The following is a 27,801-nucleotide window of genomic DNA, read 5'->3' as shown; positions in this document are numbered from 1 at the left end:
AAATCCTTATAAAACGGCTGACCCAACTTACTGTAAAAAGAATAACAATTATTGACAATATAAAAAGCACAGCTCTATCATACATACTTGTGTCTTTTGCACATTATCAGTTGTTCCCTTCTCTTTCCCTTTTTTCCCCACTCTTATGCACAAGCTTATTATGCCTTTCTTTGTTACCTGTTTGACCCACCTCTCACTAATTCTCTTGTTCTTCATATCTTCCTCATACCCTCTATCACTGTTTTGTTCCAGATCCTGTTTGATGTTGCCTGCCTCACCATCTTAATCCCTCTTGGCTTGAGGTCTTTCTTTGGCCTTACTCCACTAACTTCCCTTTGTGTCTGCCTACTCCTTTTCTTTCATCCCCTTCATTAACCTGATTGGTCATCTCTTCTCACTAATGCCCCTTTTGTCTCCTTGTTCCAGTGTTGCTGTTGTATGTTTGTGGTCTATATTATGGTTGTTCCACCTTATATGTTTGTCATTTTGCCTCCGAAGAAGATTCTGCTAGGATCGAAAGCTTAGGCCCCTATTGACTCTCTACAATATAAAAAGTTACAAAATATAAAAAAGCAATTAGAAAACATTACAAAGGCATAGAGACACAAATTGTAAGATGTAGATTATAAAAAAAAATTATGAACAGGTTTAATTATCAATTATGAAATTCCTGAAGTTACGTGTGAAAATATTAAATGAACAAGATGTTTTCAAAGTACTGGGCCACGAAGAAAATAGATTTCTGAGAAAGGCAAGTTCTTATTTTAGGAAAGTGGAAGTTTGCAGCATCATGAAACAAATCCTAGTAATAAAGTGGAATGATCTGTTATCCTTTGCACTTAGTGATAATATTTTTTTCCTTGAGATGAAAAAAAATTCTTGATTGATCTCGTGGATGTCAAATCTTCTGTTTGATAATACATTCACGTAACTAGTTCCTTTAATGTGAAGTCAATTATACATACGCATTAATCCTCAGAGATTGGTCGACCACGGTATACTCAACACCATGTATTAATTTACATGTTTTTCTTTCAAAATGATCAAAACCTCATAAACACTGATGGTTTACCGGAATCTATCTCACTTGCAGTTCTACTAATAAATAGGATTCAGTTCATTGATTAATGGGTGTCACTTGGTACGCATAATACAGAATAAGGATAACAAACACGTGCCATTTGCGATCTCCACATATCAAATTTAATCATAATTAAATACCAAGTGTCCAAATTCACCACTTAAACAACAGTGATACAGTCCTTTAGTATCCGTTAAACTACTAGTCTTGTGCGCACATTTACAAAATTCTCAGAAGTCAACGATACCAGTATCAGTGTGGGATTCAGGGTATAAACAATCCCCTCAGATTAAGTTGACCACATGAGGAGTTACTGATTGTAATTCCTCACTACACTCCAATTTCGAGGTGATAATTCTCTTTTCGAATACAATCATCTATCATAAAATATGAGTAGTGGACCTGTACTGTCCACATATCTCACTTCCATTGACCATCCTCTCCAAACTCTCAATCTTAATACTACCATCAATGGCACATTCTCCCCACCTCTCTATCTCTCTATCATTCTTTCTATCTCTATTTATTTCTCTCTCTTATAACTTTTTATGCTTCAAACTGCACACCTCATTTTAGGGTGTTTTTTTTTCATATACGATTTAAATCAATAATGATGAATTACTTGCATTTTTCAATCGTGACAATGGGAATCCTTTTGTTAAATATTTTTGAAATTCCTACCGTCTGCCCATGCTATCTGGGATGTAAGTAATGGGAAAAAATGATTGACCCACAAGTCTGTCAATGTGATAATGAACTTTGATGGTGCATATATTAGGAAATGCACAAATAATAGATTTATATGGTTTTGTATGTATTATAATCATTTTTAGTGACTTTTGGTTTAAAACTGCAAGGATAAGACTAATCATGATCAGGATTTAAGAGACTCTTCAAACAATCTTATCCCCTTTCCTTGGCACTGCAGGGTTAACCCTAAATAGACTGGGCTATTTCGACGCCTAAGAAGACTGGGGGGGGGCTGATTCAGCCCCCCCTTATGATCTCGGCCGTCGATCGCGCGATCGCGATGAAAATTGGCACACGCGTTACCCATGGCATTATCTACAAAACTATAGCATCAAATTCTGCAAAAAATCTCATATCTCATTAATTATGCTAATTTATGCGTAAAATCATAAGTTTGCTCTAATTAAATAAATAATGCCCCTGAAATGCTAATTTTTGTTTCACATACTCTAGATAGGCATCTGATCAAATTGATTTAAAAAAAATTCAAAATCACATATATTTTCTTATGTATTTTATTGTTTTCTAAATTTCTTATGTATTTCTTTGTTTTTCGACTTTTTGTTTTTTATTGTTTTTTCAATGGAAATTGTCGGGGACTTTATTTTGACCATAAATAAGATAAAATTAATTGATTTTAAGCAGTAAAAGGAAATATAATGATACATTTATGAATTTTGGCTAAGAACACTATTTGCATTGGATTTGTACACAAATTCACGTTTTGAGTAATTTTGGGTCTGCATGCACTTACGAAATGTTGCGTAATTTTGGAACCGCGTACCCGGGGTCACAATTTTGGTCTCAAAAGTTGCGCGAGACTTGAAATTAAAAAGTCAGCGAGCGACGCGGTCAAAAAATTTCGCGGGGCGGATTTATCGCAAAAAATGTCGAGGGGGGGGCTGAATCAGCCCCCCCAGTCTTTTTAGGGTTAAACATGTCTATCTTGAACTCGTCAATACTTTGATTTGTGTTTTTTATGTCTTCATTATTTGACAGACTTGAAGGTCGTGACATGATCGGTATAGCTTTCACCGGTTCCGGGAAGACGCTTGTCTTCTCTCTACCTATCGTCATGTTTGCTTTGGAACAGGAGAAGAGAATGCCGTTCATCAAAAATGAAGGTCCTTATGGTCTTATTATCTGTCCATCTGTAAGTAGTCAGTTGATCATTTACTCCATTCATTGTACAAACTTTTGCTGTGGTTCTACTTATTTTTCGTAACCCTTTGAACCCTGAATTATTAGGAGCGGCAGTGACAAATACTTAGAATTATTTGCACATATTGACCACATTCACAAACTCCCATGATTCATGACCCAATGGCATCTTCCCCCTGCTAGTACCCGGACCGAGCCGGCTAAAGTTGTTTAGCTTCTCGTAGACCTAGTCTACAAACAAAAATATCAACTTTAGTGTCTGTTTTGGGCTCAAAATCACTGTTTTCACCAAAGTCAGATATACCAATTGCTTCCCCATAGTAAGCACGTGACTCGCCGCGTATTACACCATGTATTACCTCACATACGACACGAGCAACCAAAAAAAGTGGCATATTTTGGCCATTTTTATGCTAAGTCCTTCCGAAATCATTGCCAACCTTGCCTTAAATTATCAACTAAATATTCGTACACGTACTAGAAAGATCACGTCATTTTAAAAAGATCACCTGACATTTAGAATCAATGCTTTTGAAGTCACATGGCTGTAGGCCTATCGGGTATATGCGCGTTTACTGGTAGGCTGGTATTCCAGCCTATCGGGTTCAAAGGTTAATTAAAAGGGAAAGTCAAGTTCAGGGAAGGTGAAAATAGTTGGTTTAAATCATGTGGTCTGCAAGCAGTTGGTCAGTTTGCCAAACATGTCACTTCCAAACAGAGCTGAACCGAACTGATACCAAAGGCTTGTTTCGGTGGTACGGTGTAAAGTATCAAGCTCATTGATTTAGCAAATGGTGAAGATCGATTAACCGAGTGACATTTCCAAAAATTGTTTTTGCAGGAGACACTATAAATGTAAGTTTGAATTAACATCTTTATTATTTAGTGATTGTACCAAAAACAAATTCCAAACAAAATACTTTTCAGTCCATGATGAAATCATTATCTTTAAATCAGAAATTTAGAATATTTATATGATTACTTGATTTATTTTGATCTTAAAATGGGAGGACATTTGAAGATGGTGTCATGCACATCATCAAGAAGCAGACAATCAACCTTCCTTTGAAAATAACAAAGACAAAATTACCTCCATCTACATCTACTTGTGGAGTCCCAAATTAGATGTTTAATTATGATTGATTTTATGTTTGTTGACAGCGTGAGTTGGCACGCCAGACCTATGATGGTATCATGCACTTCATCAAGTGTTTGGAAGCAGACAATCAACCTTCCCTGAGGAGTATGCTATGCATCGGTGGTGTGTCTGTCAAGGAACAGATGGATACAGTGAGAAAGTAAGTCTGACAGGGCGTGGTCACCTTGATGATATTGGTGGGTTTTTTTTGTAAAAGCAGAAGAATTAGAAAAAAAAATATTGGTGAAGGTTTGACAAACACCCATCAAAGAATAAAAGTTATGAACATCAGAGGAGTTGAATTTGTTGCGCATTGCTAGCAGCTATCCATAGGGCATGTTATATTAACTCTATTTTTTTAATTGTTTATGATAACTGAAAATGTATTCTTATACAAGCATGTATGAAATGATATGTCTGATGATATATCAAATGCACATGGCAAATTATTTATAATTTTTCAATAATTTTATGGAGTTTATCTCACATGGCACATGGGGAGCTGCTCATATGTGACTTTACAAAATAAGTAAAAATTAGAAATCCACAACTTTGTTGATATCTGATGCATTTTCTCTTAGTCATATTTCCTCAAAATTGTAATTTATGTATTTCTCCCCGCCTGCTTTTATTAAAACCAACTTACATGTATCACAAAGCAGAAGGAAGACTGAGGCTGTTCATCTGACGTTGTGATATCGGGTTATGATCTTGGGGTGCAATTAAAGATTGGGCTTCTATAAATTCAATTTTTTATTTGTCAGTTGTTACAGATCAGACTTCTCTCTATGTTTTCAAGAAAGATTGAATCAATCCCCTATTAGTGTCTCTGGGTTTAGTGCGGTGAGGCTATTTTTGATGTCCATAAACATGAACTCCATAATATTCTGGATTCTAATAAATCCTGAAGAAGCCATATAAATCTTCTTTTTTTTTCAAATGTACTGCTTGTTAGCTACAAATCCTGTTTTTGTGGGAGTGTTTTGATATTGTGGTTCTAACTGTTGACTTTCAATCGGAAACTTGTGTATTTGAATCCATTATAAGAGATTCATCCAAATTGCGCTGCACTTGACCCAGGTGTAGTAAAAAGGTACCTGGCAGGAATATTCATTCTTTGAAATGCTTGTTGGTCGGGATAATGATGGTGAAACTTGCGATATTTTTTTGACTGCGTTACAGCAAAAAGTCTATATTGATAACTATGTCATTCAATGGTAACTACCACGGTAACAATGCCCAACAGCCAATCAGAATCAAGTGTGGCAGAGTTACCATTATATTGATAACTTTTATGTGACAGGGTTCTGATGCTAGTCAGTCAATATCGCAACCAAAGGTGTACCTAAAAAAAAAACGGGGGACAGGAGAGGCAAACATTTTTTATTTCTCATAGGAAATGTTTTTTCAAAGGTCACCAGCCTTTCGGACAGTTTTTTCCAATCAAAAATTGTTATCACATATTTTGAAACCAACTGTGAAACAAATCTGAATTCCTCCCCCCCCCCATCAAAATTCTGTCAGGGGCACTCTGCCCCCCCTCCCTGTATGCTAGTGAACACAACAGTAAGAGATATGTGGACAACAGAGGGAACACGGGAGTTGCACCAAACATGGAATAGGGTGACACTGGCTACTGTAAGGGTTCATTTTACCTCGATTTGGATACTTTTATAGTTAGAGTTATCAGTTTCATAACTACATGTAGTTAGTGATTAGCCGAGTCTTACATGTTTTTTTCAAAAATGCATAATAAATTGACAATTTTTTGTATAGTGTATGACTGCCCTTGTCTATGTTTCATCATTACATAAAAAGCATGACTGGAGCATAATTATGAAGGCCTGTTGTTTGGACATCCACTCTAACATTTTTATTCAAACATTGGGATACAAGGTGACCATGAAGTCTTTATTTTTGTGACTGTAAAAAAGCAGTTGACTCCATAATTCACAAAAAAAGTTAGCACAAACTATAATTTTATTGATTTAAATACACAATTGTGCAAATCATCTACCCTGAGTAATGTAGTCAAATCATATAATTATTCTATTTTCTCCTCTGCAGAGGTGTTCACATAGTTGTTGCTACACCAGGACGGCTGATTGACATGCTGAACAAGAAATGCTTCTCATTATCTGTATGTCGGTATCTCTGTCTGGATGAAGCCGACAGAATGATTGACCTGGGATTCGAAGAAGATATCCGAACTATTCTCACATACTTCAAGGTGAGCTAAAATGTGTATTACATGATAAAGAGGAAAAAAAAGGCTTGTATAATGTTCATTGAGGCGGGTTGATGCGAATTTTAAGTGATAAACTTTAGAGCGATGAAAATGTGTGCTTCAGCTCTGCCCATATACTGCTCACTAAGAACTGGAAACAGCTTAAGCAAAAATCATCTTGCAACAAAACATCTGATATGTCCCTCATGTCAAATAAGATAATGGCAAACAATTTTTCCCCCATCATCTGTTTTTGTTGTTGATGTATGGGAGGACATTTCATCTTCTTCACTTAAGTGTAAGTTATGTTTTACTTCCTGGATAAAATCATAAAGCTACTGTAAAAAAATTGTTTTTACTCTCTAACATTACATATAGACCAAATAGATTTGGAAGAAGTGATAATATGTTTATGATGAATGTTCTATTTGCTAGTACAGACTGTTATATGAAGTCCTTCTATCCTGAAACAATTAATGAATGGAATCATCTTTCACAAGTCAATCTCTTAATACCTTTAACTCCGCTTTGTTGAAAAATCTCCAAAAGACATTTGAAATATCATTATGCAATCTTGAAGAAATAATTTTTATATCCCCCTGACGTACATAGTATTCATTTTGAAATTTAACCTAGATATTATCTGCCTTGATATTTTGTCCTATTTGTATTTCTTGTTTAATGTCATCAATTACATCTTTCGTTTTATATCTGGGATGCCTACTTGAATGGGTTTTCCTACACCTTTTTCGACAAATCCAGACATATACATGTAGATATTTTATTTCATTTGTCTGAATGGGTTCAAATCAAATCAGACAATTGCACATCTATAATTTTGATTAAAAATTCAATATTTGATATTGTGCCAAAAACGTGTCACATTTATATCAGTACTCACCGTAGAAAGTTACTTTTCATAATTCCCATTTTAACAGAGTCAGAGGCAGACACTCCTCTTCAGTGCTACCATGCCCAAAAAGATCCAGAACTTTGCAAAGAGCGCCCTCGTCAGGCCCGTCACTGTCAACGTAGGTCGAGCTGGAGCAGCCAGTCTTGACGTCATTCAGGAAGTAGAGTATGTGAAGCAAGAAGCAAAGATGGTTTATCTCTTAGAGTGTCTTCAGAAAGCACCGCCCCCAGTAAGCCATCCACAGACCTTTCCTCATTTCATTTACTTACCATTTACTTTGTATTCATTCAGTTACAAGGAAACATGATGTAATAAAGTAATGCTTACAACATTGAAATGTAAAAGATTTTACAAATGTAATCCTCCAGAAACAATAAGAAGGGGGAAAGTATTCCAGAATTATTCCAAATGAAGCATTATTAATGTTTATCACATTTTAGAATTGATAGCATCTCATTCCTCTATAATAATGTAAGTTTTTGGCATTACCCATATCAGATTTACATTAATTTAATATTTGTTTTCACAAATATGTATAGATTTAAAGGAAAACAATATTACCATCGTTATTATTCACACATTATTTCAAAAAAGAAAGAATATAGTTCTAAAAGTAAGCCCCCAAGAATAATTTTTTGAAATTCGAATTGTATTCTTTTTCTAGATGAACCTTAATAGGGTCATAAATAATGCCCTTTAAGAGATTATGAAATTCACAATCAAGCAGAAAGTCACCTTGTAATTGTAAAGTACAAGTAATGAATTTGAAACTTCCGAAATCAACATGACATTTACAATATCACTCTTCCACCTGTCACTGAGAGAGTGAATTTCACATTCTGACAGGATGTAATTAACAAGTAATTGCTCCATGCAGGATGTGAAATGTACACTGAATCTGTAAACAAGGAGGATTCCAGGGGCGGTATTCTGAAGATTGTCTTTTTTTCCATATTTTGTCTTTTCTCAGAGATATGACCAGAATCCATATTATGGTGGATGTCATAACTTTTGTCATAAACATTGTCATACATTTTGTCTCTTCTCTGTTTATAAGCGCGCACCAAAAATATGCAGCTTTAAATGCACATAATCACAATATACAAGCAAATGATATAACAAAATTTATGCCAGGGTCTAGGAGTAATTTTGTCATATCTTTAATAGTACCAAATATCCCGACACCCTGCGGACTTGATGTCAAGCATACAATGATATTATTTAGATTAGATCATGGTATAAGTTTCACTCATCATCCCTGACTATTTTCAATATTTTTTCATTCTAGAATTAGTTAGGCCCTTCATGTTAATTCCTCCTTTTTTCTTTGTTATTCCTTTTTTCTATCTTTCTTAAAAATATCCTTCACAGCTCCCTGTCTCTCTTTGTAATTAACGCATCAATATACATGTACGCACAGTGCCAGCTAATGTTTTGAGGATACGCCCACATGCCACCGGGCCTTCCTATTAGTTAGAAGGGCTCCCACTGGGAACTGATGGTGATTTTGATTGGTTTGCCTCCATAAAGATGGGCGAGAGCTTAGAGAGAGATGACAGAGAAAAGACAATGTTCGGAATACCGATTTGTGACCATCATAGCGGTGTCACATCTCTGAGAAAATAGTCAAAATTCATGACAAAAGTTATGACAGTGTCCCAGAATACCATCCCAGGTCACAGTGTGGCCCATGCGAGTTTTTTTCCCAATATCAATTTTTTACTACTGTAAGAGTGAATGCTTGTGTTCTGTAATGTAAACAGAGTAACACAGTGAATCATTTGTTTACTATGTCGTCCATCTATGAGGATCCCAAAAGAGACAAAATACCAAAACATATGGTGAGTGCTCACTTGCACATGCCTCTTCTGTCTTATGGAATGCACTTCCTAATTATATGAGAAATATGCATGATTTAGATAAGTTTAAGACTTCCCTGAAAAATTATCTGTTTAACTTGTAATGAATTCAGTGCCCAACACTCTTTACTTGCTTTCTAATTTCTCTCCTTAGTTTCATTGAAGTGCATTGGGACATGTGTTGTTATGCGTTATGCGCTATAAAAGAACTGAATATTATTATTATTAAATATTTTTTATTAGGTTAATCACATCTATTAAAAAGTGTCTGGGAATGATACATACGTGTAGTATGTTCAGTATATCCACTGTTCCAGAAATGCACTGATTATTTACCTTTTTTCTAGGAAAGGTCCTTGAAATTGAATAACACTGTAGATAATTCAAGAAAATTCTACAAAATCAAAATGAATAGCCGTGATGCAAAACACAATGCACAAAATAATTATTTGAGTGTGAAATGTATTATATAAGATATTCATTGAATTTCTCTTTGATAATAAGTGCATTGTAGAGCAACGGCACAATACTTGATTGATAATACTTATTTGAGAATAATGGTTAATGGTTATCTATTGAATTCTAAAGAAAAATATTCTAAGCATTGCTGAATTCTATTGAAACCAATTTATAGTATAATTACGAATCAAATGGCAGTCTTTGTGATATTGAAGTTGATTCTTGTGGGGTATTGCAAAAAGGCAGAAGATGCAAATTCTGATATCAAGTGCAACTCCTTTGATACACCACAAATTTGTTGTTGGTTTGCATTTCATTGCAACTCAACTTGATTTTTGGGACTTATGCTTGATTTGCTTTTGATTTTAAAGGTCAAGTCCACCTCAGACAAATGTTGATTTGAATCAATAGAGAAAAATCAGACAAGCACAGTGCTGAAAATTTCATCAAAATCGGATGTAAAATAAGAAAGTTATGACATTTCAAAGTTTCGCTTATTTTCAACAAAATAGTTATATGAACGAGCCAGTTACATCCAAATGAGAGAGTCGATGATGTCACTCACTCACTATTTCTTTTGGTTTTTATTGTTTGAATTATACAATATTTCAATTTTTACGAATTTGACGTTTAGGACCTCCTTGCCTGAAGCACAAAATGTTAAAATAAAGGAATTCCACGTGTTCAGGGAGGAATGAAACTTCATTTCACATGACAATGACGAGAAAATAACAATATTTCATATTTCATATAATAAAATACAAAAGAAATAGTGAGTGAGTGATGTCATCAACTCTCTCATTTGGATGTAACTGGCTCGTTCATATAACTATTTTGTTGAAAATAAGCGAAACTTTAAAATGCCATAACTTTCTTATTTAACATCCAAATTTGATGAAATTTTCAGTGTTATGCTTGTTGAATTTTTCTCTTTTTATTCAAATCAAGTTTTTGTTGGGGTGGACTTGTCCTTTAAGGTACTTGCAATACCCCATTAGTAGCCCTCATATGATGCATTTCTGTAGCTGTAATTCTGACATGACCTTTCACCTTTTTTGGTCAAAGGAAGAAAGGAAAACATATCAAACTTTAAATGTGCTGTATTTTTCTTCCATTTGTAGGTTCTTATTTTTGCTGAGAAGAAAGCAGATGTAGATGACATCCATGAGTATCTTCTCCTGAAAGGAGTTGAAGCTGTTGCTATACATGGAGGAAAAGGTAGAATATATATCTTCGCTTTGATATGACTAATCTTCTTTGCTTATTTTTTTTTTTTGGGGGGGAGGGAGGGGGTTGTTCATTTCTGCAGGGGAATCCAACAGTTGGTCTTGTCATAATGTCATTGGAGACTTTTATTTCAGCGTTTATAGGTTGTGCTGCAGTGTTAGGTTTGTGATTGTGTATTGAGGATTGACGTCAATGCTCTTCTTACTTTTCCTCTTCTTCTTGCTCCTCATTTCCTCCCTCTTCTCATTTTCTCATCATTTTCAATTTTCTTTCTCCTTAACTTCTCCTTTCTTTTGTCTTCTTTTTCTTTGATCTTTTGTTCTTCCTCCACCTTCTTCTCCTCTTTCTCTTCCTCTGTCTTCTTTTCTTCTCCCTCTCTTACTTGTGATCATTGTCATCACCACCAATACCACCACCATCATCATCATCATCATCGCTATCATCATCCTCACCACCATCATCATCATCATCTTGCCACCACCATCATCATCATCTTCTTGCCACCATCATCATCATCATCATCTTACCATTATCACCATCATCATCATCACCACCATTATAAAAATCATGATGAGAACAACAATAGCATTATATTTTGAAATGAAAGAAAAAAGTTCCTTAGTCTGAGGCCTGTGATTGCTTATTTAAATGCAATCTGATTTTATTATGTAATTCATATGAATATTCAAACTGGTCATGACTGTATGAAGAGCAGCGTAAAAGCTTAGAAACTAACTACAACTTTCTGGTGTCTTATGATTGTGGATTTCATTCTTTTTTCTTGTAGTTCTTCAACACTGTTGACTCTCCTTGAAAGTTGATTTAATTGTATATAAATTCATTTGCGTCACTAAATTCTCTTTATTATAATGAGAATATCAACAGCAATAATACTCTATAAGGAAAAGCCATTAACCAGAAACTCATCAGGAGATTAATAAGTTTCAACATCAACCTCAACATCATGACATTTGATCACTCTTATATGGTTTTATCAATTCTTATTGTCCTATATCCCATTTATGGTAGATGCAGTATTATATATTTATAATTTTAAATTTACGATTGCTTTAATGTTTGATGCTTATCATCCTAATGCTTGTAGATACATAATGATGTGATTGAGGAGGTATTGTGGGGGTTGACTTGAGGTGACAAAGTCACATGAATGACCATTGTATTTTGCCGATTCTAAATATCTTCATTTTATTTTTATTTTCACCATTAGTGTTCTGACCTGGATGGGGTTGGGAGGTTTGGGGAGGAAGACCTGTGGGTTATGGCTATTAAGTTAGCCTTTTCCATACCCAGGCAGCCTCTACAACTCTCATCCAGATCTTATTTTCTCTATCATGTACAAGTTTGATTGATCTTGTCTTTGATCTGTTTGTATTCTTCGTTTTTTGAATGCCAAATAAAATAATAATAAAAAGTTTAATTAATCAGTGGAAGGTCTTTGAATCCTTAATTGATAAAAACAAGAAAACAAGAACAGTAAAAACAAATAACTAGGTTATGAAAGTGGGTGGTTTTTCTTGTAGGTTTTCAACCCACTGATCATCCTTGAAGTTTGATTGATACAGTTATTATGCCTCTGCAACCATAGATAGAGCATTGTGGGCTAGTGAATCTGTCTTATTTTAAAAGAGAGGGTCGTGGGTTTGAATCCCAGCTGTAGTGTAATTTCCTTTCTAATCAATCCATATTGTGCTGCAATCAACCCAGATGAGGTAAATGGTTACCGGCAGGAAGTAATCTTTAATCGGTAGACTTGCTTTGCCGGGGTAATATAGGAGCGACTTGAGCACCTAAATTGCCCAATACTATAATTATTAGGTGGTGGTGCCTGAGGCATTATGTTTCTGGGTTGTCCGTCTGTCTGATTGTCTGTCCTGTTTTTGTTTTTGCGATAACTGTTCGATGGGTTGACTTCATATTTCCCCCTCCTTTTCCTCTTCTTTTCTTCCACTTTGTCCAGTCTCCCTCTTCCTCCTCTTTTCCTACATGTACCTCCTCTCCCCTTCTCCCTCTCCTCCGCCTCCTTCTCTTCCCCTTCTCCTCCCTTTCCTTATTCTTCTCAAGGCAATTCATGAAGTCCTTTATATCTCTATAAGTGTGTCCATCAAAGCAGCAGACAAAGAATCCTTTCAGTCCCAAAGGGCTGAAAGCAAATTAAAACCCTTTTATAGACATCCACAGGTATGTTCATCACATCAGTGAAACAAGAATCCCTTCAATCTTCAGAGCAATGTAAAATCTAATTCCAATTCAAATTCAAACTTAAACTTTATTGCAAAAAAACATGATTGGCAGTCAGAAATAGAATCAAATCACAACAGGATTTCAAGTGTCGCTAAAGTCAAAGTATTTAGAGCCGCATCATATGATGTATAATTTGATCCTAAAATTATCCTACATGCTCTTTTCTGTACACTCTCTATAACCTTGATCTGTTTCAGATGTAAATAGCAGAGAAAATACGTACACAATAGTCTTGCACTGGTCTTATACCCTATATACACTGTTTACAAATCACATTCTGGTAGATTTCAAACTTCTTAGCATATATAATCTTGTATTGCTCTGTTTTTCATTACATCAATCACATGAGCATTCCACTTTGAATATTAAACTGTATGATTCCTTTGATTTCCAAAGGTATTTACACAATGCATGAAGAAAATATGAGGGAAGAAAGTAAGGTACATAGAACATTTATACATTGTTAGTAGCACGGAAATAGAAAAGAATATAAGCGTATGCATCTTATATATAAAGTATCCAAATCCCAGATAACCCCACTTCCATCCGCTTTCATCCTCTAGGCTTCCGATAAACATCCATGTAATATCCCTGCTACGTACTACTCACGTCAGTTTTTGTCTCACCTGCGAAGCAGAGTGAGACTATAGGCGCCGCTTTTCCGACGGGGGCGGCGGCGTCAACATCAAATCTTAACCTGAGGTTAAGTTTTTGAAATGACGTCATAACTTAAAAAGTATATGGACCTAGTTAATAAAACTTGGCCATAAGGTTAATCAAGTATTACTGAACATCCTATTAGAGTTTCATGTCACATGCCCAATGTCAAAGGTCATTTAGGTTAATGAACTTAGACCATGTTGGAGGAATCAACATCGAAATCTTAACCTGAGGTTAAGTTTTTGAAATGTCATCATAAATTAGAAAATATATGAACCTAGCTCATGAAACTTGGAAATAAGGTTAATCAAGTATCACTAAACATCTTGCATGAGTTTCACGTCACATGACAAAGGTCAAAGGTCATTTAGGGTCAATGAACTTTGGCCGAATTGGGGATATCTGTTGAATTCCCATCATAACTTTGAAAGTTTATGGATCTGATTCATGAAACTTGGACATGATAGTAATCAAGCATCACTGAACATTTTGTGCAAGTTTCAGGTCTCATGATTAAGGTCAAAGGTCATTTAGGGTCAATGAATTTTGGCCGAATCGGGGGTATCTGTTGAATTACCATAATAACTTTGAAAGTTTATTGGTCTAGTTCATTAAACTTGGACATTAGAGTAATCAAGTATCACTGAACATCCAGTGCGCGTTTCAGGTCACATGACCAAGGTCAAAGGTCAATGAACTTTTGCCGAATTGGGTGTATCTGTTGAATTACCATCATAACTTTGAAAGTTTATGGATCTGATTCATGAATCTGGGACATAAGAGTAATCAAGTATCACTGAACATCCTGTGCTAGTTCAAGTCACATGATCAAGGTTAAAGGTCATGTAATGTCAATGAACTTTGGCCATGTTGGGTTTTTTTGTTGAATAACCATCATATCTTTGTAAGTGTATTGGTCTAGTTCATAAAAAGTATAACCATGTATCACTGAACATCTTGTGCAATTAGAGTAGTATTCAAAGTCAGCACTGCTGCTATATTGAACCGCGTGATGCAGGTGAGACGGCCAGAGGCATTCCACTTGTTCCTGTTCTGTTTTCAAAAATTTTGCCACTTTGTCTATTTGGGGCCCGTCTTACAAAGAGTTGTGATAGATCCGATCAATTGCAACTACGGAAAGCCAGTAAAGTCAACATATAAAAATGCATCTTTGTTCAAAATTTTTTTAGTTATGAATGTATATCCATAAATTCATTGATTTCTTGACAATTTGGTGTGTTCTCCTTTGTTTACAAAGGACATTTTGCAAATTTCCTGTATAAAAATTATGACACTGATGGATTTCCATAGAGTTACGATTGATTGGATCAATTGTAACTCTTTTTAAGATGGGGCCCAGACAGGAGCATATGTAAACAGATGGAGCCACCCCCAAAATTTTGCTAGTCTGCTGTATCCTTTATACATACATTTTTGTGTGCATTGGCCAGTGGGACCAGGCCTTTATAAGACCAGTAGTCAAGCTCAACTCTTACCAAAAGATTAATACTGCCATCACAAGGTTGGAAACATTAATTTGCTCTTCATGAAGTTCATTCAGTTTTATCTTCATTCAGATTATGTGTAACAACTTTTCCTGGCATAGCAATTTAGGCCCAATGAGAGCCAAACAAAGAAATCACAAAAACTTAGTGAAGAATTATAGGTTTCTATCCAATTCAATTGTCAGAACAATTTTCCTGTGCAAATTTTAAAAATGGATTTATAATCTGGAAATTAAAAAATGTCTATTCTTCATATAAACCTGGGCTATGGAATCACAACCCTCATTACACAGTATGAAGTCACGTAATTCAGGATGTTGATGAGAATAATGATGATGATGATGATAATAATGATAATAATAATGATGAACAACATTTATATATAATATAATACAATGTTTCTAAAAGCGCTGCATATTATTACCCCAGCTTTAGCACTGCTACTCTTATCACCTGGGTGGAGAGTGGCAAATGCAGATGAATGCCTTACTAAAGGTCGTGAGTGCCATGGTGGGATTTGAACCCCGGACCTTGGTTTTCAAAGTTTTAGGAGGCGCGATTGCTCAGTCGGTAGAGCAGGGGATTCCTATTACGGTGACGCGGGTTTGATTCCCACTTGGTGCGCTAGTGCCCTTTGGTAAGGCATTAATCCTCAGTACCAGGTCCTTCGGAGAGGACATTAAGCCGTCGGTCCTCTAGTTGCTTGCTTACAAGCATTCATGCTTTCTTAGCAATCAGGTAAAAAATCACCCCCACAGTTTTTTTTTTATCCACGGAGCCAAACCATCTCTCTAAGAGGCTCAATAAAGCCTATTCTCGAAACCCATTAATTTGAGTATCTCTTTCTGCAAAATAATGCATGAATATGCATGGAACTTAAATTGTTGGATTATGTGCAGATTATGCTGCTGTTACAATTGCACAGTTTGGGGCCCGAATGGTTTACGACTAGCTCATGAATCAAATCGTGCCACATCGTGAAGTGTGTGGGCCAGTGCGGAACAGTGCTTGAAGTGTTGTGCCAAAATTTTAATGTAAATTTCTAAAATCCTGGCACAACAAATTTTGAGTGCCATTTGTGCCATGGCGTGAAAAAATGTTCACGCCATATCATATCATGGCATGAATGGCACGCATTCCATGACTAGTTCACGACTAGTTCATGACTAGGTCATGAGTAGCTCACCTAAAAGGCATACGCATGCGCGGTTTGGCTATAATGAACAGCAATTCGTGGAGCTCGATTGTATGCTCAAATGAATGATGATGAATTGAATGACGTGACAGTGCATGAATTATTCATAAATATTGCATGAACATGTCATGCCTATGCATAAACCTGCCATGAATATGGCTTGAACTAGTCGGGACTATTTCAATTCAATTCAATTTTTGTCTCACCTGCGAAGCAAAGTGAGACTATAGGCGCCGCTTTTCCGACGGCGACGGCGGCGGCGGCGTCAACATCAAATCTTAACCTGAGGTTAAGTTTTTGAAATGACGTCATAACTTAGAAAGTATATGGACCTAGTTAATAAAACTCGGCCATAAGGTTAATCAAGTATTACTGAACATCCTATTAGAGTTTCATGTCACATGACCAAGGTCAAAGGTCATTTAGGGTCAATGAACTTAGACCATGTTGGAGGATTCAACATCGAAATCTTAACCTGAGGTTAAGTTTTTGAAATGTCATCATAACTTAGAAAATATATGGACCTAGTTCATGAAACTTGGACATAAGGTTAATCAAGTATCACTGAACATCCTGCCTGAGTTTCACGTCACATGACCAAGGTCAAAGGTCATTTAGGGTCAATGAACTTTGGCCGAATTGGGGATATCTGTTGAATTCCCATCATAACTTTGAAAGTTTATGGATCTGATTCATGAAACTTAGACATAATAGTAATCAAGCATCACTGAAAATTTTGTGCAAGTCTCAGGTCTCATGATTAAGGTCAAAGGTCATTTAGGGTCAATGAACTTTGGCCGAATCGGGGGTATCTGTTGAATTACCATCATAACTTTGAAAGTTTATTGGTCTAGTTCGTTAAACTTGGACATTAGAGTAATCAAGTATCACTGAACATCCTGTGCGCGTTTCAGGTCACATGACTAAGGTCAAAGGTCAATGAACTTTGGCCGAATTGGGTGTATCTGTTGAATTACCATCATAACTTTGAAAGTTTATGGATCTGATTCATGAAACTTGTACATAAGAGTAATCAAGTATCACTGAACATCCTGTTTGAGTTTCAGGTCTCATGATCAAGGTCAAATCTCATTTAGGGTCAATGAACTTTGGCCGAATCGGGGTATCTGTTGAATTACCATCATAACTTTGAAAGTTTATTGGTCTAGTTCGTTAAACTTGGACATTAGAGTAATCAAGTATCACTGAACATCCTGTGCGCGTTTCAGGTCACATGACCAAGGTCAAAGGTCAATGAACTTTGGCCGAATTGGGTGTATCTGTTGAATAACCATCATATCTCTGTAAGTTCATTGGTCTAGTTCATAAAAAGTGGACATAAGAGTAACCATGTATCACTGAACATCTTGTGCAAGTTAGAGTAGTATTCAAAGTCAGCACTGCTGCTATATTGAACTGCGTGATGCAGGTGAGACGGCCAGAGGCATTCCACTTGTTTTTCAATTCAATTTTATTTATTTCACTTCAATCAAACAGAAACAAATTGTATACCATATATATATAAACATAAGTATTTGTATCCATTGCAAAGAAACAAAACTAATAATACATATGTTGTGAAAAACACTTACACCATTTGGGCAACACATTGGAGGTTTTAAATAAGTATACTATTCTTCAATAGAAATTAAATTAAGATGGAAATGGAGGGACCCACTAAAAAGCAATGCTTGTACAATGTGGGCCCCTCAAAAAATAGATAACAAAACCAATAACAAAGTACAGATACAGACATATGTAATCAATTGAGAAAAAAAATAAATGAGAGAGAAATAATACTCACAAAATAAATACGAAGTTATCAAAAAATATAGTTTGTATAGGACAAAACAACCCGCCCTAAAATATATCCACCCTTCCCCACCCCCCCCCCGAAAAAGAAAATAGAAAGGGGAGAATGCCCTGAGAAGATAGATAGATAGATAAATGGTTTATTTGATAAAACTCATACATCATGGCGGCCAAGCCGAATTGTGATGCATTTACATATAAATTAAAAAATAAATCAATACATCAAAAATTGAATACATATCATTGAAATGAATAATAATGAACGCAAGTATTGTTGAATATAAATACCTAATAGTATGATTAAAATGCAAATTCATTAAAATACAAATTCATTAATCGCAAATGTAACTGTAATCCTTGATGCATCAATAATTGGAATTGGATAATTGTGAACTAGAAGAAATTGAATTGAAACTGATTTAAACAGGAGATTAATTGATAAATATAATATAAACATTGATTTTGAAAAGTAGTTAATTGAATGTATAGAACAAAATGTGAAATGGCGACAATAATTAAATAATATTAACTAGGAATGATTTGAATGAGAAGTTGAGAAACTATTGCAAATTTGTCAATAACTGCGGCTAGTTACTAAATAATGCATCGATCAGTTTGTGAATTGAGCTGTTTAAGATTGAGATAATTATTAAGTTGATATAGTACAAGAATGAGATTGCAATTAATATAATCTTAATTGTTAAGGCATTCGATTGATTGAAGTTACTTTATCATAATGGAAATTCATTTTTAATTTCAAAACTTATATTAGAGCCAAATTACAAAATACAAATTAATTGAATGTTTATGTACAATATATATACAGATAATTAATACATTGGTAGATATATAATACAATATAAATGAGATTGCATTTTTTTTAAATTTCAATTGTTAAGACATTCGATTTATTTATTGATGTTATATGATCATAATTTAAATTCATTTTTAATTCCATAACTTGACCAAATCACAGAGTGCAAATCAAATGACTGTCATATGTATATTATTTTACAGGTACTTAAATATACAATATACAATATATACATCAAATATACAATATATACATCAAAATAGGCAATGTCTTATTAGTGATCACGATTCATTAATCAGCTTGATCAAGTAGGGTACCGGGCTATCCCGAAGTCTATTTGTCCTAAATCTTATCTCTGGTACCTTCACCCTCCTTCGGAGCCTCATAGCTGATCCTCTTTCGGGGGCAGTTGGAAAGAGGTGGCTGAATCGGGATTTATAGTCCAGTTTAGTTGCAAAGTCTTTGCACAATTTATAACGTCGATCAGCCAGGGTAGCCATACCATAGTTTAGAAGAGCGCTCTCATAGGTTGAATAATGAGAGCCCATTATGATCTTCAAGGCTCTTTTCTGGATGCTCTCAATCCTTCTAACCTGATACTTTGTAAGACCAGCGTTCCACACTGGTACCGCATACTCCAGTGTCGGTCTTACAAAGCTATTGAAGACTGTCAGAAGATCTCTCGCTGGTACGCCGTGGTGTTTCAAAACCCTAAGCATGTAGAGCTTACCATTTGCTCTTCTCAGCATCTCACAAACCTGTTTATCCCACTTTAGATCAGCTTGGATGTGAATGCCGAGTAATTTAACACATTCTTGCTGAGTGATTGATTCATCCGCTATTTGTACCAGTGGCCACTATCGAATTAAGTCGTTAAAAAAAACCACTGAAAATAGTAAAAATCAGGTAAAATAAGATCAATTTGTCTCCACTAAAAAACATTTGGTCGCAGCTTGACAGCGCCCTCATACTTAAGATGGATGGGTGCTGCTAAACGTAGGTAGAACACATGCCATCGTGGACTCAAGCAAACTGGATTCAATGATGTGTATAAAAGGAGAAAAAAATATATACAAAATGACCTGGAAAGAATATAATGCGCAAAAAATGTGATTGATGCTGTAAATAAATAAGCGGTAGGAAGGCGGAACAGCGGACAGGAGAGAAAGAGAAAATAGATGAGAGGATAGACACAAATAATGTTTGAGGTTCAAAACCGAGCACAACTGAGAAGGACTTGTGTCAGATTTTTTTTCAATTAAAAAAAAAGATGATATACGTTTTAATTATAGTCTTAATTGTAAAAATGATGACTTGACAGAGATGATGAATTAGATTTAATTTGAGGATACATTATAATTGAAGAATTATCACGAACTGGCACGATAAAATTGTGGCAACGCAGGAACCCCAAACATGAAAATGTAATAGCATTAGACATGTTTATTTTCCATTTGTCAATTTCACTTTCAGCTCTGGTATTTTGTATTATGATGTATTTATATTTGATAAAGAAATAAATGTGAATGTAATGGAAGGAGTTCAAACAGAATAGTAAAATTGCCATTCAAGTGTTTGTATGCATTGAAAAATATGTAGCTTCATTAATTCACAATGATAGGTTTATAATAATCTACTTGATCTAGATATACAGCATTATAATATTTTACCTTGTTTTTAAAGACTTTCTTGTGAAATCACTGCTTGCTTTAAGGCTGCAACTACTTGGGTGGTATTCTTGAAGCCATGGTTTAATTGAATCAGGGTTAACTTAGACCACACTTGTATAAAGTGTCAGTTGTCAACTCATTCACCAATTAAATCTGATTCTTATCCTGCTGCAAAATGTTGTCAAAAATTAATAGACTCCTGAAATGGGAAGACTACAAAAAAAATGATAGATTTTGAATTTAATGATGCATTATAATTGCCATGAATATGCAAGAGAACATTATCAATCCCAGCAATTTGATAGAAGTGTGGTTTGAAATTCTTGTTCAGACTAGGGTTAAACCGAGGTTTAATTATCATGATACCATCCCTTGGGTTTAGCTCTAACTGCATGTGTCCTTTTTTTGTCTTGCAGATCAAGAGGAAAGAACCAGATCAGTTGAGCAGTTCCGAGCACGAGAGAAGGATGTCTTGGTTGCTACAGACGTTGCCTCTAAAGGTTTGGACTTTCCAGACATTCAACACGTTATCAACTATGACATGCCAGAAGACATTGAAAACTATGGTGAGTTTGGAAATTTTGTAGAGTGAATATTCAATATTGTTATCATTAGGTCATATTTTCCAGTTAAGATCAATCAGTTTAATTCTCAAGCCATTTGCTAGATATTATAAACAATCACAGGATGTCTGTTATTTTGTTAAATTAAGGTATTTCTGAAATTATTATGTAATCAAAATGCAATGCAAATATTAAAAGACAAACAGCTGAATAGGTCAAATAAAAAATCCTTATTAATGCCTTAGTTACCCCCCCCCCTCGCCTATTTCCCAGTAAAAAAAAACAACATAGTATGACATAAAGTAAAAACTGTCTTTTGTCACGAAAGAGTTCTCTACAGGAGTTACATGACCTCTTTTTCAGACAATATGAGATTACCACCATTGCCTTAAATTCTAAAATTCAGTTTTTTTTCTGATAAACAGAATATATGATTGATATATGTGTCAATATTAGATAGCCAAGACAGATAGCCATGCGCGATTGGTCGATAACGTGTCACGTGATATGATCGAAATCATTGTATTTTCCCAGCCGGTCCACCTTCGATGAATATATTGACCAACCGGTCCATGAATATATTTTTCTACGTGTATGGCGCCCTCTTGTGGATAATACTATGCATTATCAGCCTGCCTTGGGTCCTGGACCTGGACTGGGCTCGAACTTAGATTTAGATCTAGAGCTAAGCCTAAACAAAGTTGATTTGAATAGAAAAGGTTCATTCACTGCGTTAGACTAACGTTACTTAGATATCAATAGATCAAGATCTAACGTTAGATCTATACCAGTTCAATCAATCACTGTGAATATCATAAACATGCTGCATGCATCGTTAGGCCTATAACTTTATCTTCATCATTAGAGGCTATCTAATATAACAGATATTGACTGATGGGATGTGTAAAAAAAAAATTCTTTGGACCACCTAAAGGATTAATATTTTCCCTTGTGATCATATTTTCCCTCAGCGCTGCGCGCTTCGGGAAAATATAACCCCTCGGGAAAATACAAATCCGGCGGTCCAATGAATGTTTATATTACACACCCCATTAGTCAATATCTGTATAATATAGAACATTTCATGATGATAACTATGGTTGTGTAGAAGAATTGAACTTTGTTTGAATTTTTAATTTCGTAAGAACTTTGTTCTTTTATTTGTTCAATATCAGGGTTTCTATCAGTTTTCCTTTTATCTTTTTTTTGTTTCTTCTCTTTTATTTGTATTGCTTTTTTAAAGTGGTACAAATTTTAGTGTAACAGTGTTTCAACCAATCAATCTTTTACATGTTTCAACACCTCTGTATGTTCACTACCTGTGTTTAAAACTTTTACATATTATCTGTGTAATCCTATATTGTACTCATGTTGTGACATTGTGAACGTGAATGAATAATAAAATAATGATGATGATGATGAATGATGTCGTTTACGATGACCATGATGATGATTATGATGATGACAATGATGGTGATAAATGGTGTTGACAATGACCATGATGATGATGGTGATGATGATGATGATGATAATGATGATGGTGATTGATGGTATTGACCGAGACGATGGCCATTAGGATGATGATGATAATGATTGGAAGTGTTGACAAATGACAATGATGATGACAATGATGATGGTTGTGGTGATGATGGTGTCATAATAACCCATAATAACAACGGATGTGGACCCAACACCATTAATATGAAACAAATGTGAAATGCTTGATGGTGTATACTTACATGTTCTTGTGTAATTTGCATCACTGTTTTGGCAGTGAAATTTTACAAATAAGTAACCTTCCTCAATCATTTTTAGATCTTACCAAATTCAGTTTTGTGCTTAACCCTGTATTAATTGTACTGTAAACTCAAACTGTAGGTTGTAGGTGGAGGGGGTGAAAAACAACAATATTATTCCATGATAATCAAATGAATAGGATCTGGGGGTACATGTATATTTATAGCTGCAATTTTTACCATCTAAAGACAGATGTATGTCATCATAAAGAAAATTGAAAATTCTTTACATGATTTATGTGGCTAATAACATTTTGCCTGCTGCATAAGTTTTTTGGCAAATGTGATTACTGACAATTCTTTCTTTCTTTCTTTCTTTCTTTCTTTCATGTGATTGATCAAAATTAAGTAGTTGAAAGCGCAAAATAAGACAAATTTTATGATGATGATGAAAGTAATTTTATTATGTATTTTTTATCATTATGTATTAAAGGGGGAATTGAAATTCAAGAATTTCTATAGACAGTGAATTTCCTGCCATAGACACCGTTCTTACTATTAAAGTTCAAGACATATAGATTTTCTTGCTGTAGGATATCCTTGATACATATACCCTTCATCAACTATGATATATTATTATAATGAAATTCAAATTATTCAAATCAAATTATAGTCATTTCATTTGATCTACAGTGCATATTGAGAGTGAAAACAGAGAAATACTTGGAAGCATTTATGATATTTGATTTATTGGCAAATATTGTGGTATGAATTTTTTAATAAAATAGAAACAGAAAATGATGATATTGTTTTACAATTCTTGGCTCAGTCTTTTTCAATATTCAAAAATTCTTTCCATGGATGCAGGTTTTACAGCTTGAGGTATTTAGATTTTTTTTTACTATAATTTCCATGTATATACCATCTTAAAGTAACAACTAAAGCTTTTTATTCCAATCTTAAAATGGAAATACTGCCAAAAACAAGAGTAAGATATTGTTTTACAATTTTCATTATTAAAGGTACTTCCTATGGATATTGCGTTTTAGTCTGACAGGTTTTGTACAGTTGGGTCAACTGATGTTTATTCCATTTTTCAGAAATCAGAAAATAAGCTTTTAAAAATTCTGTCCAAAAATATTAAGTAATCACTTGATTGACTTGAAGAAAAAAATTGCTGGGATCATCATCATCAATACAAAAATGTTGATTTATTCTCAATTATAAATCCATTATGAATTGGCAGGGTCCATTAAACTCTGCATGGAGAATGCAGGTATAATGCATCATCTGAAATCAGGGAAATTCTGACAATCGTTGATCTATGAATTACCGGTGTTCATTACATTTTAAAAATAGCTGCTCATTTTGAGTGAGCTGTTCATTCGAATCGCCTTGAGGGCTGAGTACCCTAACATGCGACCCCACATGGAATGGAGTAAAATTGACTCCTATTCATTGCATTCAATTCATATTTAAGTTTGAGACCCCCTGGAGAGTTGACAATATTCACATTTTGACAAGCAAATTGTATGTACATGAATATATAGTTATGCTTAACCGAGCCAACTTTATGCCTTGATTTTTTTTATGCGAATGAACATAAAACGCACCTGTTGAAGTGAATGTAATTGTGTGTAATTGTAAGAGTATATATTTATTTCTTTTAGTTCTGTTAATTTGTGTATAGTCCGTAGAATTTTATGATTGATACTACAAATTGATTTAATTAATGGAGCCTGCAATAACAACATTCTATTAAAACACTTTGAATTGACCTTTGGTATCTGGTGACCCAAATATCATTTGTTTGATTGAAGATTAAGAATAATAAAAAAAATGTGGTTTCAAACCAACTTAAACAAGATGGGATAAATGCGAATTACAAGTTTTGTTTAATGATATTGATGATGAGGATATTATTGTAATTATCATCATTATCATAATACACTATTACCACTTATGAAAATATGATGACGACAATAACAACTACTACAAGTACTACTACTACTACTACTACTACTACTACTACTACTACTACTACTACTACTACTACTACTACTACTACTACTACTACTACTACTACTACTACTACTACTACTACTACTACTTCTACGACTACTACTACTACTTCTGCTGCTGCTGCTACTACTACTGTTGCTACTACTACTACTACTACTACTACTACTACATGTACCACTACTACCACTACCACTACTACTACTACTACTACTACTACTACTTCTACTACTACTACTACTACTACTACTACTACTACTACTACTACCACTACCACCACCACCACCACCACTACCACTACTACTACTATTACTTCAGTACTACTACTACTACTATTACTTCTTCTACTACTACTACTTCTACTACCAATACTACCACTACTACTATTACTGCTACTACAATTTTTACACATTTTAATTTTGCTATTTTTGTTATCACCATTACAATAGTTCACAGGATTGGACGTACTGGCCGATGTGGAAAGACTGGTATAGCTACAACATTCATTAACAAAGCTTGTGGTAAGTGAAGTCATTTAGTGATATGCTAGATGTATTTTTTTACCCAATAAGACTCAATTTACATGATGTTTTGACAAATTGTTAAAATTGACTGGGTTGAATTTTATAGCTTTTAAGGTTAATTCTCCCTTAATATTGGAGTAAATTGATAGATAATGGTGAAAAATTGTTTACCTATTAATGCATACCAAGTGCATTCAAATCCAGATGTTGATACATCATTTTAAAGTATCTTTGCTCATTGATAAAACACTTAATTGTATAACCCCTATATATTTGAATTGTTTAATTATTTGTATCAGCGCATGAAAAATTCTTTTCAACTGATTTAATACATATTATGCTCAAAGAGGAATTAATTCTTGGGAATTGTGCTTCTCCAAGATTTGGAATTACTTTCCATGGGAAATATTAAAAAGTCTTCTCTTCCCATCTTCATTATTTTGTTGAAGAGAAATGTACATATTTTAATATAATACTTTACATGCTGCAGACAATATAACATACAATGACAGCATAGTAAATTATGAGTGTGTTTCAATACCGAGTACAATTGTGCTTTCAATTTAACCATTTTAGAAATTGTTTTAGTCACAATTTTCCTCGTAATTGCTCAAAAGGGCCCTGGAAACTGAAAAAAGGATCCCTGGAAATCCCAATTCATCTCAATGTTACAGCTTATCCCATGTTGTTGATTTAGACACTAAGTTTTGAAGAGTAGCCTTCAACAAAAAAATCTTGGTAGAACATTACATGCTATTTTCCTATTATCATTGCAGCCTTTCCTTTCCAAGAGATGTGCAAATATCGTCTAATAAGATGTATTTCTTAAATTTTTGTTGATTAAGAAGACCATCAGTGAAAAATAAATAGATTTCATGAAATAGATAAAAGGACATTACATGCGAGTTGCACTGTTTTCCTTTTTTTATCTTCCTCACAACATACTGCATTAAGGAGTGTTAACGAACTCTCCCTCTTCGGAGAGTTCGATGAACATGTGAAAGTGTGACGTCTGTCCCTGATTGGTCGGTTGATGTGATACCCCCTAAGGGTATCATCTGTGTGCCTTGCCACCACCCCTATAGGACACTGTGGGAGGGAGACGCTTATAGTGACAAAAATGTGTCCCACTCAATTGAGTTTATTGAACAGGTGTAATGGATATGGGACCCAAGATGTCATGTCAATTTATGTCCCTTACCGTAAAAAGGTATCCTAGTTAGGTATCATATTCTGTTTTAATGAGTTACTTTAAAACCTTGAGATTATGTAGCATCATTTTGTGCGTGCATGGACAAAGCAATATTTACAATTTTTGAAGAGTTAATAAAACTTGCTTCAGATGTGGAATTTTTGTAATTCCTTAATGTTATACTATTAATACGATTAGCAAGATTGTTCACATTCATTTCAATCAAATCACTATAGATTATGTTTATAATATTTAATTTTGCTTCAACATACTGTAATCATTATTGAAGTAATACAAATAAATTTGAGACTGTACAGTTTTGGCACCCCTTTGCTTGTTCCAGTAGCCTCTTGTTGCCATGTGAACTTCACTTTCAAAGTGAACATGAGTTGACCATGGTGTTCAACTGACTGTATTGAGGGTATACCCCTTTGCACTATACACCATTAGAAACATTTAATTTTTAACAATGAAAGTGCTAAGAAGTAAAATTGCATAATGCTTGTAATGCTAAAATACTTTACTGCAAGCTTTATGGCTGGAGTAAAGTCTAAATTGGCTTCAAGTCACATCCGAAGATGATGTCCTTACGTTTTGAAATTTATTTTGCTTTTATTCCTACAGGAAGTCTTGCAATGGACTGAAATTTCAATTTCAGTATTCATCAGTTAATTGGAACTTTGATTGTTATGATTTTATAGATTGAAATATTCATATTGCATGCTTTTACATTATCTTTGAATATTGCATTGCAACAAATTGTGTAGTGTGTGCAGGCTTAAGATGTATCCTTTAATATCTACAATGTTAATATCCACAAGCCAGTTCATTTAATACCCATAATGCATTGAGTTTGAGAGCAGGAGTATTGAACGTTCTCTGATAGATAAATTTGTGCTGTATACCTACATGTATTTCTATGCCACACTCATATGCATCTTCTTAAGATTACAAACTCTTCTTTTTTTTGCAAACATATATATTTTCTTTACTATATATAATGCTATTTATAGAAAGAACCCCTGAAAAATTAC

General features: G+C 34.5%; 1 protein-coding gene across 1 annotated transcript in view; it reads left to right on the top strand.

The window, feature by feature from the left end:
- LOC121425091 (probable ATP-dependent RNA helicase DDX41) overlaps positions 1–27,801 on the top strand; it is a 46,411-nt gene that overhangs the window by 12,024 nt on the left and 6,586 nt on the right. Inside the window, exons 7-13 of the mRNA XM_041621064.1 lie at positions 2,831–2,984; positions 4,154–4,290; positions 6,198–6,360; positions 7,296–7,499; positions 10,710–10,806; positions 21,150–21,299; positions 25,501–25,572. Coding sequence (XP_041476998.1) covers positions 2,831–2,984; positions 4,154–4,290; positions 6,198–6,360; positions 7,296–7,499; positions 10,710–10,806; positions 21,150–21,299; positions 25,501–25,572 — 977 coding nt within the window. The remainder of the gene's footprint in view (positions 1–2,830; positions 2,985–4,153; positions 4,291–6,197; positions 6,361–7,295; positions 7,500–10,709; positions 10,807–21,149; positions 21,300–25,500; positions 25,573–27,801) is intronic.

This window comes from Lytechinus variegatus, chromosome 12 (assembly GCF_018143015.1).
Source record: "Lytechinus variegatus isolate NC3 chromosome 12, Lvar_3.0, whole genome shotgun sequence".
NCBI lineage: Eukaryota > Metazoa > Echinodermata > Echinoidea > Temnopleuroida > Toxopneustidae > Lytechinus > Lytechinus variegatus.
The sequence above is the reverse complement of the archived record's forward strand: the minus strand, read 5'-3'. Positions and strand labels throughout refer to the sequence as shown.